Here is a 15,377-nt window from a genome sequence, read left to right on the forward strand (position 1 = left end):
CTAGAAAATGTAACGGATCTACTAAGGAGACTGCCACACTACGTTTGTCCGTCTTCTTTTAGAATACTGCTGCGCCCGTGTGCGATCCTTACCTGCTAGGATTGACTTATTACATCGAAAAAGTTCAAAGTATGGCAGCGCGTTTTTTATTATCGAGAATGGGGGAGAGAGTGTCGCTGAAATGATACAGGATTTGGGATGCACATCATTAAAAGAAAGGCGTTTTTCGTTGCGGAGCAATCTTCTCACGAAATTCCAATCATCAACTTTCTCCGCCGAATGTGAATGTATTTTGTCGTCGCCGACCTAGATAGGGAGAAACGATCACCTTAATAAAATAAGGGAAATCAGAGCTTGTACGGAAAGATACAGGTGTTCTTTATCCCGCGCGCTGTACGAGATTGAAATAATTGAGATTTGTGAACGTGGCTCGATGAATGCTCTGCACAGACACTTAAATGTGATTTGCAGAATATCCATGTACATGTAGATATGATAGGAATTATATACAGCAGTGAAGAAAACGCACAAATGCAAAACAAGTCGTTTTAAATTTTTTAAAGGAAAAGGAGAACCTCTACGGCAAACCAACTAAGTGGTTGATATTGTTTTGCTTCATTTACATGAAATATTTTTTGCAATTTAATGAGGCTTTATTGTTAACAGCAGGGAAATAGCAAAACTAATTTTTCTCGTGTATAGCTGCTACCAGCCGCTTCATGGGAACTGCTTGTTACTTTCCTGTGTGGTCTTCTCTCTTATTACTGCTCGTTGTATGTTTCTAACTATAATAGTACATCAGTCAACTGGTTACGTGTAGGTAAACCTAACAGGTAACATACATAATTAATGAAGTAAATAAAACGTATCTGCTCACCTTTGGCTCGAGACATTGTTCTTGACTCGGTTTCAATATGGCAGACTTCGCGCATGCCCACAAAATTTTTGGCGCATGGATTTGAGGCGAGTTTCCATTCTGTATGTCCTATAGTCTGTGACGTTGTTGCGATGGTGGCAGATGCCTCACCCAACGACGCATCGTTCTTGTATTCACTGACAGGTCTCCGTAGGCATTCTGCAAGCGCGTATGAATATCTGAAACTCAGAGACAGCTCTCTGCTTGAAATACACCTCGTTTACATTGAGCTCAGAACATGTTTTTGTTCGGAACATTGTGTGCAACTTGTTCCCTCAACATGTTGGCAACATTGTTCGTTGTTCGCATTCCCGTTTACACTAGCGACCAACATTTCTACGTATTCGCATAGTCTGCTGCGGTGAACTGTTAGGTTACTTTGTGTATTCACATCAAGAGATATGCTATGTCAAGTGAAGAGGAAGAGTTAATGACATTTGGTGTTGCATTAATAATACTTAACGAAATAAACAGACGACGAAAACGATGTAGTCGTCGTCGGTGAACCAAAACATACTATAGAAGACGTGGCGGGAATGACATGCTTTGTGAGCTGAATTTGGAAGACGGTTCTGGCTTTCGCAACTTCAGTAGGATGTCGCAGTCAGATTTTGAAATGTTGTTGAATATTATAGGACCAGTTGTTTCAAAGAAAGTCACAAATTTCAGAAAAGCAATCCCTGTGAACCAAATACTTGCTGTTACTCTTCGTAATAACGACCAAACATAAACCGAAAACTACCGTATCCCTTCTACCCCACAGTAAGTAGGCCTATTAAAAACTGTCTTCAAGAGTACCTACAATTATTTACTACGAATAATGTTTCAGCAACCACGACAACTGCGGAAAACGTGCTTACAACTTGCCTGCGTCAACAGTCAGGCAATAATACTGAAACCAAAATAATGGCTAGTGTTCTGATTCGGAACGAAATGAAGTTTGGCGGTATAAAGTCGAATGAGCATGGCACAACTTTTCGTTTCTAGCAAGGACTGTCAGATACTGGCTTCAGAAAAGCTTGTGATGCTACCAGTATGCACGAGCTGTTGAAGAAATAAGAGCTTAAAAATGCAGTAAATTGTAATAGACCTACCTGTTTTGCGTGACTAAAAATATTTTAAAAAAACTGACACCTTAAAATCAGAGTTCTCTGAGCAAAGTGATGAACCAAACATTTTTATATGCGTAACTAAATAGATATTTCGGATAATATATACCATTAAGAAAGGATCCTGTTTGATTTTTGTCAGCCCTGTTGACTGCGACTGCCCGCTGCTTTCGTCTTTCTTCATTGCGTGGAAACGCTAACATGCGAAATCCACCTTCGCCTCTTTTGGGACAACCAAATGCAGCACAACCTGGCATCGTTTACGAACGTCTGCAGAACGACTTCATCACAAAACGCTTCATTATTTCAAGTCGTATTTAAGATCGCAAACGCTAATTACGTACTAAAAACGATATACAACTAAATCGAACATGCATACACAACGCATAACAAGTCTCTCAATAATTCAAATACTTTTTAATCGTTTCCAAAAGTCCTCTGAACTTCAATTCAACTCAAAAGCATGGCGAACATAGGAAGCGCGAGAGACATTTGGTAGAAAAATGGCGCCAAAGGTAATCAACCAATCACGGGCAACTTCACCTATGGCCACTCTCTCTGTATACAGGCTCGCTAAGAGCAAACGAACACTAACGCTGCGTAGCGGAATTTAGTGGTAGCAGGCCACGAACAATGTTTCTTTGATCTCTACCGACACAGCTGTGGAACACTGATTTTGTGTTGCGAACATGTTGGCAACAAGTTGCGAACATCGGTAGTCCATTACTAGCCACGAACAATGTTGCGAACAATGTTGTGAACAATGTCGCGAACTCAGTGTAAACGCGCCTTTACACACGCCATTTTGAAGGCTTCGTGTAGCGGCATCACCTATCGGAATTTCATGAAACTGTAGGCGCTGAATTGGGAATATCCTACAATGTCCCACAACAAATTCCGTAGTTTTTTCAACCGAAATTGGCCGAGAAAAAATGCGTTGCATTACTTATTGAACGCCCCGCGTACTTGATCGGTTATTACAACTAGCTCGGACAACGTTTGGAAATATCCTAGTAATTTTTGCGGTGTAGTCATCTTACGACACATGATGTAAGCTGTGGCTAACGCTCACTTTCAGATTTGAGTTGAATTCGTTGTTACTCATTGTAGATTTGGACGCCACCGTCTTTCCGCTGGACGGCAGGAAGAATACCATTCGTATCTAACTTGATATATTTGTTGAAGCCCAAGCTCGGGGCCGGGGGCCCCTAATGCGCAGGGCCCGTGGCATTTGGCAACTGTTAAGTGACCTATCCGGCACTGAAGGTGACCTCAGAGTCGAGTGCACGTCGGCGAGGGAGTCTGCAGGAGCTTCTCGACGGTTCTGCCAACGAGCGTTGATAGCGCCAGATTGAAGCATTATCCAATCGCCAGCTGGAGGGTGCAGACGGGAAGTGCAATTGGGTGTCATTATTCAATTGAAGGGCAGCGGGGACGGAGTAGGTACATATGGAGCGCAGCGGCCAGCGCCGCCATTTCGCCGCGATCCGTGGGCCGAGCTGCAACCATGCTGCTGCTGCTCCTGCTGCTGCAGCTCTCCGCTGTCCTCGCTCACAGTAAGTCCCGCGCTCTATTCGCAGCTTGCTTTTTAGGATGAAATTTCTGACTGGCGCGCGTTGCTGCGTTAAGCGATATGACATTAGTGATTCGCCTGATACGCGTTACCTAAACACGAGCCATCAACGGAAAAATTTTAAATGTGTAATTCTTATTCTATCTCGCTCACTTGTACATATTTTGTAATAGTTGTTCGTACCAGTTATCTTTGCAGAAGTTTGATACTACTGTCATAGAAAGGTATCACCCCAAAAACCTTCAAAGGTACTGACATCAATAATTATTTTATTATTTTGTATATATAAACGGCGTAGCAAATGATACGATTACTGTACTACTGGTGGCGTTGGTAGGGAAAGAAACATAAATGAATGTGTGAGAGAGACACTGGGAGCTGACGACTTCTCTTTGCTTTCTGTTTGTTTGCAAATAATCGTTCAGTTTTAGTCTATTGTGTATTTTATATCCTTACGAAATATAAATTGTATTTTATAAGTAATAAAAACTGGTGAATCGCATAACTTCTTAGCTTTTATGTAACCAAACCAATTACTTCTGATGCAAGTACAGTTTAAACGCACAAACATAAAAACATCTATATTATTGTTGTTTTTTTTTGTACTCGATAAAACGTTCTTTATCATGGTCAAATGCAAGTTTTCTGCTCTTGTTGATAAGTACGAAAATTGTTTATGAAAAAAAGAAACACGTTTTACATAAGCTCGACGAAATGTTGACGCCATGTCTGATATTTTTTATTTTGCTGTTGATTTTTTAATGTTGTCTTTTTTGAGAAAATTTTGTTTTCTAGCTCAATGTGATAAACTGTATTGTTCCCTAGTTTTACTAGAATCTCCATCTGTTGCACGTTACAGATCAATAATTTTCGAATAAAATCCGAATAAAATGTTGACAATTTCAATTTTGCTATTAAATACTGTTTATTTTCAAGTAACAGACAGGAGGATAACTATGAATAAGTGGGTTATGCGGCCCTTACTGTCTCCCCGCTCAGTTTCTAGATGGTCCACCGCTTTTGCCTTCTAGAGGAATCTAGTAAGACACAAACAAAGTAATCGTAATCCTGTAACGCCCAATAGGTATGTAACACACCTAACGTACAGGTTATACGATTACAATCGTTACTGACGAAAGGTACTAGGAGAACTACTGTAGTCTACGCTTACTTGTGACACTCGATGGTAATTTTACAACTCTACTAATTTTTACTTTAATTGTGGCAGATTTGACGTAAAATGCGATTTTTCTCCTTACGTGCAATAACCCTTCCTTCACAATAATTCATTGCTTACTTTTGATATTTACTTTAGCTACGGTTAAGTTATCAGAACTAACTTACGCTCTAGGCGAATTTACAACACATGTTTCAGCTGTTATATCTCTGCCAAACTTATTCATAAACATACTGTCGTCTTTGACTATGACAGCCAGTTATCTGACAATGGCGTTGTTCACTTGATGATGTTTCAGTAGTGCAGGTGGTCGTTATTTTTTCATCTAGAGACTTGCCAAACATCTTCGTGTGACTGCCATGTCGATCTTTGACGGCTTACTTGAAGTTGCTTGGCAAATTTCCAGATTCACAGATAAAATTTCGTGTGTGACAAGAAACGATTACCGATTGCACTGGCGAACAACATCTCCTGGAAAATTCCAAGATTCACAATAAAGTTATTGATCGAAGTCTGGGAAAAAAATATAGGACTTTCGTGGCATGTGTTTTCATTTATAAATGTGAACTATGTTGGATTAAAATGAATTTACCTTGGTTTCTTTACCTGTTATGTGGAGAACTGAAGCAAGTGGCTGAACCAGCTTATAACATATGAAAATAGACCTTTATATTACATGTGTCCCATTCTTTGTGTCCCGCTGAGAGAGGACCCTGACAGGCGGAAAGAAGTCATGGAGGTACATTCAATTTAAATGTAATGCAATAAGTAACTTTAAGAACGATTATCGTATTATAATGCTAATTTTAATTGTATTACAACCTGAAACACTAGGTTTTAAGAGATTCTGTGAAGATATTCTTCAGTGGAGTGGAAGTCTTTCTGGGAAGCTCTACGAACAGCCCGAGAGTACTTACACTTCAAAAGAGAATCACAAGAAACATGTGTTTAGTCCATAAGAGAACACCATGTCGCCCATTATTAAAAAAATTGAAAATACTAACTATTACTTCACTGTACATTTATGAAATTTTTATTTTCATATACAAAAATCAAATCTCACTTGACAACTTTCATTTCAACCACAATTACAGTACTCGTCACAGACATAATTTAAAACTTTACGCTCAAACACCATTGTATACAGGGTTAAAAATTTACACTAAATTAAATAACATACATTGTTAAATATCGAGTTGGACGCACTAAAGGGATTGTTATTTGACACACTAGTGGAAAAATGTTATTATCCAATTGAAGAATTCGTGCAGGACAGTTTAGCAATTTTAAAAGAAAAGAAACAATAAAGATTATGTATTGTATTACAAATTGTTAATATACTGTATAAATTGTACTGCAAGCTGCAAAAGTGTTATATACGTTATCGTTAAAAGTTCAAGTCTAAAAATTCAGAAATGCCTGCTTAAATATGGTAATTATTATACCCTTATTTTTTAAAGTAATTTGAGGTGTCCCCAGTACAAAAATCTTTGATTTGTAACTGTTTTATGAGACGAATAAACTTCATTCTACATTCTACAACAGGAAGTTCACTACTTCGGTGTTGAACCCGACTACATTTCTCGAAAGATATTTCATGCACTTTGCAGGCAGTATCCAAACATCTGACTTCGATCTATAAAAATGTCAAACCTTTGAAGACTTTTAAAAAACAGTTTTTGGTCCTGGTATTATATTCACGCCTAGTACTATGTTTTTAAGAAATAAAGAAAGAATAACAACGAAAAATATTAATGATTATCATATTGCGAAACAGTCGTCAAAATACCAAGTTTACTGAAGAAGTCTCTGCAGTATGTTGCAGAACTAATATCAATTACAATTCTTATAGTGTCCTTCTACGCTCTGCTAATATTATTCACGTAAGTTTAGTTTGGCTGTGGTGGTATAGTATTTTCTCTTTGCTATTCAAATCATGGCTGCCAAAACGAGTTAGTTGCTGCTCCACAGCAGAATAATGAATACACTTCGTTGGTTGGAAGATTCTGGATAAGATTAATACCGTACGGCGTACGGTATTTACGTTAACAGATTTTCATGTATTATCAACCAGCTGCTTGTGCGCTGCCTCTCGACTCTGTGGTAGTCATTTTAGAAACTGATGAAGGAAGAAATTGGATAGAGTTGCTGATCGCAAAGGTAGATTTCCAAAATTCTGCACAGTGTTTCATGGAGACACTACACTGTTGATGCTAATCCGAAGGGACGTAGATGTCGGCGACCGTGAAGGAGATAATTTAAGTTAGTGTGCTATATGCAGGCATTCTTTCTCAGAAAATTAAGCACGACACTTTAGTTTATGGTCAGCTAACACAGTACCCTTTCCAAAAACAGTTACACTTACAGATACCTGGAATGCAAGTCGTGAACTAGAAAGGCTTGTAGCGGACCAGAGTCGACGGAAGTAAAAATATATCGGCCTGCTCAGATGTATCTGCTCGCTTAGTAGAGTTGCCAATAACGAAAGGGTCGCGGGTTCGTAACTTTCATTTTGAAAGTCTGTAAGTCCTTCGATTTTGTAGTGCCCTGTGGGTTCTCATGATGATCACATTGTATGATACAAATAATATTCATACATATCTTATGCCCGCCCGACTGCTAATGCTGGCTGCGTTGTACAGAAAATCCTTGGATACTTGAAGAATAATAGGTGAAGATTAAGTAAAGTACATAAAGAGTTGACCTGCAAACTATATGAAACTAGGAGAGATTAGGAACCACAATTCTTTGTTTACTCAACTACGAAATCGATTACTTGTCTGTTGGTTTTTTTGGCTCAACTAAAGTAAATGAGAAATTCGTCATGACGTTAATGATCTATTGGGCAGAATCAAAATAGCTAAATCACTACGAAAATTATCCTAAACCTATTAAATTCGGGCTACAATGTGAACTATGGAAGTAATAGAGCCCAATACGTTTTACTGACCTTCGAATGTTCTACAGAAACGAAAGGAAGATCGCATGTGTCCCAAGGCAGCGAAATAGGACCGTTAATAGTCTCAGTATATATAAATGTTTTATCAGGTAGGATATACAGAACCATTAGAGTGCTCGCTGACGGCACTGTTGTCTACATTAAAGTATCGTTGTTGGATGATCATAATAAATGAAAAAAATGGCTCTGAGCACTATGGGACTTAACATCTGTGGTCATCAGTCCCCTAGAACTTAGAACTACTTGAACCTAACTAACCTAAGGACATCACACACATCCATGCCCGATGCAGGATTCGAACCTGCGACCGTAGCGGTCACGCGGTTCCAGACTGAAGCGCCTAGAACCGCACGGCCACACCGGCCGGCTAATAAATGAAGATAAAGTTTAAATGTCACGTCGATGTGAAAGTCATTAGAGACGGAGGACATAGTCGAAATATTTCGAGGATGGTGGAGAAAATCAGCCATGTCCTTTCCAAGGAACATACTGGCATTTGCCTGTTGCGATTTAGGAAAATCGCAGAAAACCTAAATCTGGATGGCCGGACGCGGATTTGAATCGTTGTCCTTCCGAATGCGAGTCCAGCGTGCAACCCATTGCGCCACCTCGCTCGGTGATGATCATAAGGAAACGTAGGAAAGCTTGCATAAATTTCCACAATGTGTAATGAATGGCTGCTTTCCACAAATAGGGGTAAATGTATGAGTATCTTCTTTTGCTTCTTCTTCTTCTTTTTCTTGTGCCTTTGAAAGACATTGGAGCAGGGTCTGCATGGCTGCTAAAGGATTTGGCATTGTTAGTTTAAGGCGTGGCCGGATGACAGCTGTCTGCGAGTAGTGTTATTCGTGCAACAGTGAGCGAAAGTTTTCGAAATGTTAGCGAATGGTGTAACTGAGGCTGGTCTCTGGTACCAGCCGGGTATTCACGTAGTGGAATGTGGTAAACCGCCTAAAAATCACACCCAGGTTGGCCGGCACGCCGAACCTCCGGCCGGGCGGATCAGATCCGAGGCCGGCGCTTTTAGACGGATGGCTATCATGGCCGGTGGTTAAACGTAAGAGTACGTCCATAATAAAGATAAATAACCCAATAACGCCCGATTACTAGATTAGTGGTAAAATCTTGGACAAATCACAGCGTTTAAATATACAGAGATTATACTAAGAAGCAATATGAAGTGGGAGAAAGATGTAAAATATTAAGTAGAGGAGATGAATAGAAGACTTTGATATCTGGAGGGGTTTTGGAAATGTGGTGTGCACTTATAGAGGAACTCGTATACGATCGTAAGTACGACTAATTCCAGAGAATTGTAGCACTTATGTTTTACGTGTGGCACAAGACATCGAAAGAATTGACAGTCGTGCTGCAAGAATCGTAGCAGGTCTATATAGCACATATGAAAGTACTTGAATGGGAATCTCAGGAAAAAATGCGACATCGCTCTCGTGAAACTTAGGTAAATTTAGAGGATCTTTATTAGATGAAGACTGGTCGACAATTTAATGTCACCATTGTAATTCTCACGCAAGGATCACCCTCTATGGACAGAATTATGAAGCAATTAAGACAAAAAATTCTAAATGCTATACTTGTGTCACTTGAGGTTCACAATAAACCAATACCGATAAAAATATATTATGTCTAGTTTATATGCTATATTTTGTAGCGTCACATATTTGTTACGTTAGGCATCTTAAAGGCAAAAGGTAAATTAAATTCTGGCCTGTGAATAATGACAAATATACTTTTCTGGCATATGAAAATATTCAACAATTTGAAACTTTTGACCATCATAGCTTTTATTCTTTGTGAAAGTACAGAGAACAGTTAGCTTTTACCTCTGTACACAAATTAACATTGCACGTCTGGCAGATAACTGATGGACATCCTTTGTAGTTTTGGCATCTTGCATCTACCTCTCTTCGCAGACATAACTGGCCTATGTCAAACATTGTCCTGAATAACAACCTTTTGGGTAACTGGCTTTGATGCATTCCCTATCTTCTACTACTCTGCATATACAGTATCTACACTTCTCCCATGTACACCTTTGTTCATTTTGCGCAGGGCATCAGCTACTTCAGCTTTGAACTGGCGAGGTGGCCTCTGCTTATTTTTGGGTACACCAAGAGAGTCACAGTCTCTTCTATGCAGTAGCCGTGGATTTACTGCCATCATATCAAGAAAATGAAAAAATAGCTGATAGTAGTACTTCTTCGATTTGAAGTAAATTCTGTATAATACAATTAGTGAATCTAAAAGATCAACACCTCCCATAAACTCATTGTAGGGAAGAATAATTGATGGACAGTCAAATTCAAGCCTTTCTTTGGTCTTATTATCCCGTCGGTTCACATTACTTAGTGGTACTGCTAGAGGAGAGACTCATGTAACAGTCGTCTCTCTCTCCGCCAGTCTCACGAGCGATAACACTTCTCTTCTTTCCATAAAATACTGCAGGATATACTACCTAAAGAATACTATACTACCTAAGGTGAAAAATTTGTAACGTTTAAAAATACGCTCATAAATTCTAGGAATAATGTCCCAAAATAATTTTTTTACCTATTTATACCTCGAAATTACCTCCTATTTAAAGTTGATAACCTATGTTTTTCAAGATCAGTAATAACAAATATCAACAGGTGAAATACACGCGTCCAAGCTACACATAACTTCCAAGATACAACTGTTCAAGTAGTTGAAGAAAATCTCAAGTGCAGCGTAACTTCTCATACTTTCAGTCTGAAGCATTACGAATCTGCCAGCACGGCGACTCCGGGAAAATGCTTCTCGCTATGCAGATTGAACAATCTATGGTAAGCGTTACAAATTTGTCGAGCTCGTGCATAGAGGGATAATATAAGCAAGATTAAGGCACGTAAAAAGGAGGCGTTTAGACAGTCGACTTTCCTTCGCTCAATACGGTAATGCAATTGGACAGAAAATCGCCTTTTTACGATGTAATTTCCATCATGCACTGTATAGTGATTTGCGGAATATAAAAGGTATTTTAAAGTCTTAGCGTCAAACGTCCAGGGGTGATAGATCACATCGCAGGGAACAACTTTTGCTGGAGACAAAATGTTTGTTGACGGCTTAGTGAGAGGCGTCAGGTCTTAGGCGCTATGTGGCGTGCGTATGCAATGCGTGTTGCCTATAATCCAGTCTTCTGCTCCTCGTGAAGGCGCGTAGGCCGAGCAAAATTAAAAGTTAACACACAAAAGGATTACAGACGTTGGCTGAAGCGTGCACTGGCTGAAATCGACGGACAAAGTTGAAAATTTGTTCAAATGGTTCAGATGGCTCTAAGCACTATGGGACTTAACATCGGAGGTCATCAGACCCCTAGACTCAGAGCTGCTTAAACCTAACTAACCCAAGGACATCATACACATCCATGCCCGAGGCAGGATTCGAACTTGCGACAGTAGCAGCAGTGCGGTTCCGGACTGACGCGCCTGGAACCACTCGGCCACAGCGGCCGGCTGAAAATTTGTGCTGGACCGGGTTTGGTACCCGGGTCTCTTACTAGGTAGATGCTCTTACCACTAAGCCATCTGGACACATGTGTCATCACAACTGCGCGGACCTCCCTAGCACGCCTCACGTCAGACCCATATTCTCAATACATCTACACACAACTAATGTAGTGCCCCTTGCCCATTAACCTCATTATTCGCGACATTCCGCCGATTGCCGTAAGAGTTCGAGTCTGGTGTGCATCTGCAGCGAAGAGATCACTGGCCGTCTCGCCTTAATATACATATATAAAATTAAAATTATATACACATTTAAAATTAATGTTACTGATTCACTTCTAAAATATCGTTCTCTACTTGCACTCATTCTTAAGGTTTTCTTGTTGAAAATCATTCTACCAATTTGTGGGGTAGATAGTATGCAGATAAAGCACACTTGGTATGCAGACACCGCTAGTTCGGTGATATCTTGCAGTCCTAGGGGGTGACTTCAATAAAAATACACCTAGCGTCACCGTGAAGCGTCAGCAAACATTTTGTTACTAACAAAATAGTTCCTTATGATGTGTTCCGTCACTCCTAGACATTTGATTCAAAGACTTTGAAACAAACTGTATATGTTGATATGCACTCTCGTCTGATTAGCGCTAAACAGACTTTCGCCGTTCTGCATTAGAAACGTTAATCACCAGTTTGCGTACTATGTTACGCTAACACAAAATATTAAAACCATTATTATTCTGCTTCTAAGAAAAGATCATCATCTTACCCTTGCCAAACACGAATGGTGTCTGATATTTACCCATCTATCCGAACTTTAATAGGGCATTATTTGCTCAAAGGCTGGTGAATATCCACATTGGCATACTTCAATTGAAAACAGTATCCCCTTGCCATCCGACGACTTATGATTAAAGAAACTGCTAATTACATGGGAAACTAGATTTTGGTTCTGGTCGAGACATTTCAGCGTAAAACCATCCTTATCAGTATCACTCCAAGCCGCCCCCCCCCCCCCCCTCCCACCTGGAGGATATTATGAGCTGAAGGTATTGACTTAAATATCTGCAATCAATAAGGAAAGGTGAAACTTCCTGGCAGATTAAAACTGTGTGCCGGACCGAGACTCGAACTCGCAGGAGAGCTTCTGTGAAGTTTGGAAGGTAGGAGACGAGGTACTGGCGGAAATAAAGCTGTGAGGAGGGGGCATGAGTCGTACTTGGGTAGCTTAGATGGTGCCGGCACGGTAGCTCAGAGTGTTCGGTCAGAGAGCTGGTTGCTCTCTGTAACAAACAAAAAAAAAAAAAAAAAAAAAAGAAAAGAAAAGTGAATGAAGAGATAAACAACGAACTACAACGGATGTCTCGAGTTCGAGTTTCGGCCCGGCACACCGTTTCAGTTTGCCAGGAAGTTTCATATCAGCGCACACACCGCTGCAGAGTGAAAATTTCATTCTGAATAAGGAAAGGTCTTTATATTGCCGTTAATATCCAGTAATTTTTGTTACTGTTGTGATCTCCAGTCCAAAGACTGGTTTGTTACGGCTCTTCATGGTCGACTGTTATGTACAAGTCTCTTCATCTCTATGTAACTACTGAAACCTACATCCATTTGAACCAGCTTGCTATATTCATCTCTAAGTCTCCCTCTCGAATTTTAACCCCCGCCCCCTCAAACCTCTCTCCATTGTCAAATTAACCCCTACCCCCCCTCAAACTTCTCTCCATTATCAGATTGACTATTCCTTGGTCCATCAAACTGAGTCCTATCAAACTGTCCCTTCATTGGCCACTACCTGCAAAATGGTATTTGTCAAGTTTGTGCTGCATTCTTGCCCAACTAAGACTCTGCTCCTAATGTAATGTCCTCGATAGCAAAAAGCCTTTAAGCTATAAACTTCCTTCATCATTTTATTTAGCACACTTTCTTGGAACTCTTAAACAAATTTCAGCGTGTTCATTCTCCTCTCGCGCAGCATTTTATGCTGATATGATAATTCGAATGAAAGTCTGAATGTTTTTCAATCTTTTCAGGCGATTCTGCACACTCTAACGTGGCGCTGACCGTATCATCGCTGAAGACACCGCTCGATGGGGAGGGTCCGAATGTAATTCAGCGCCAGCTGGAGATGGTGTGGGAGCCTATGCCGGACGCTGAATGGCTGGGACTCTTCACCGTTTCTCCACCACCGAAGGCCAGCGAAGGTATCGCTCCACCACTACTAGCTGACACTGACACACACACACACACACACACACACACACACACACACACACACACACACACAGAGTCAGCAGCAACACGTGTCGGGAGTTACCTCGAGTTTCCCTTTTCGTTGTCATATCGTAATGAATGTTTCTAACAAGGGAACTTCCCCATCGCACCCCCCTCAGATTTAGTTATAAGTTGGCACAGTGGATAGGCCTTGAAAAACTGAACATAGATCAATCGAGAAAACAGGAAGAAGTTGTGTGGAACTATGAAAAAAATAAACAAAATATACAAACTGAGTAGTCCATGCGTAAGATAGGCAACATCAAGGTTAGTCTCCCTTCAGGAGTGCCGTGGTCCCGTGGTTAGCGTGAGCAGCTGTGTAATGAGAAGTCCTTGGTTCAAGTCTTCCCTCGAGTGAAAAGTGTACTTTCTTTATTTTCGCAAAGTCCGTCCGTCCGTTCGTTCATTGACGCCTCTGTTCACTGTAATAAGTTTAGTGTCTGTGTTTTGCAACCGCACCGCAAAACCGTGCGATTAGTAGACGAAAGGACTTGCCTCGCCAATGGGAACCGAAAACATTTGATCGCAAGGTCATAGGTCAACCGATTCCTCCACAGGTAAACACGTCTGATATATTCTATACGACACTGGTGACGGCATGTGCGTCACATGACAGGAATATGTTGTCGACCCATCTAACTTGTACACTTGGCGAATGGGTAAAAAGATTCTTCTACCTTGCCCTATTTAGGTTTTCTTGTGGATGTGATAATCACTCCCAAAAAAGTGATCGCATCGGACGGACGCACGGACAGATAATAATTGTCTGAAAATAAAAAATTAGCCTTTTTCACCTTTTTCTTTTTTTGTAATTTCATTTTTGTTCGTTTTCGTTCGTTTCATCTGCTCGGTGCGGACGTCGCAAGACACCCGTTTCAGTTCGTTGTTGATCCATTAACTCAGTTTTTTTTATAACAGAGGGCAGCTAACCCGCTGACCGAACACGCTGAGTTACCGTGCCGGCAAAATAAAGAAAGTAAACTTTTCACTCGAGGGAAGACTTGAACCAAGGGCCTCTCGTTCCACAGCTGCTCACGCTAACGACAGGACCACGGCGCTCCTGAGCTCACGTTCTCCTTGATGTTGCCTATCTTGCTCATGGACTACTCAGTTTGTATATTTTGCTTTTTTTTTTCATAGTTCCACACAACTCCTTCCTGTTTTCTCGATTGATCTGTGTTCAATTTTTCAAGGCCTATCCTCTGTGCCAACTTATAACTAAATCTGACGGGGTGCGATGGGGAGGTTCCCTTGTAAGTACCTGTTCCTTGACATTATCCATTCTCTCGTAGACGAATAGCGTGAGAAAATGATATTGCTTGCATATCACAAATCGCCAAATTTCCTCCTCTTGATATTACAGTATCACAACGAAAGTACGTGCTTGACAGGAAAAGATTTATCTGAGTCCTGGTTGACGACTTTGTCTCGACGTGATGCTATTTTTTTTTTATAAAAAATTAGTATTTTAGAGACATAAACTTTCTGCGAACGCCCTGCAATGAGTCTTGCATTGAAAGTGTCACAGTACCTGTATGTAACTACCCGAACTGCCTTTGTGATGATTACTGGAAACTTAATTTACCTAAACCATCGTTGCTTCAAACTACACATCGTATTCGTCAAATACATTTTTTTCAACCTTCGCTATCATCGTTCAAGCAGTTCGGAGTCAAAAAGAATACTTGAAGGAAAATTTTAAGCGGTAAGTCAGATGACAGATTTGTTAAAAGCTGTTTCTCAAAATGTAAGGAAACTCTTTGTACGAGATTTAGCTATCACATTTTTGTTAGTGACTATCTTACATCTTTTTAATGAAAATCTCGGTGTACAACGTTTACACTCTATTATCTCCTTTGTGACTAGTCTTTTGTTGAACGA

General features: G+C 40.4%; 1 protein-coding gene across 1 annotated transcript in view; it reads left to right on the forward strand.

Annotated features, from left to right (window-relative positions):
• The first annotated feature begins 3,302 nt into the window (after nucleotides 1–3,302).
• LOC126248891 (variant-surface-glycoprotein phospholipase C-like) overlaps nucleotides 3,303–15,377 on the forward strand; it is a 67,620-nt gene continuing 55,545 nt past the window's right edge. The window contains exons 1-2 of the mRNA XM_049950352.1: nucleotides 3,303–3,581; nucleotides 13,256–13,426. Of these exons, the coding sequence (XP_049806309.1) occupies nucleotides 3,533–3,581; nucleotides 13,256–13,426 (220 nt within the window). The 5' untranslated portion in view covers nucleotides 3,303–3,532. The remainder of the gene's footprint in view (nucleotides 3,582–13,255; nucleotides 13,427–15,377) is intronic.

The sequence above is a fragment of the Schistocerca nitens genome, chromosome 3 (assembly GCF_023898315.1).
Source record: "Schistocerca nitens isolate TAMUIC-IGC-003100 chromosome 3, iqSchNite1.1, whole genome shotgun sequence".
Classification (NCBI taxonomy): Eukaryota; Metazoa; Arthropoda; class Insecta; order Orthoptera; family Acrididae; genus Schistocerca; species Schistocerca nitens.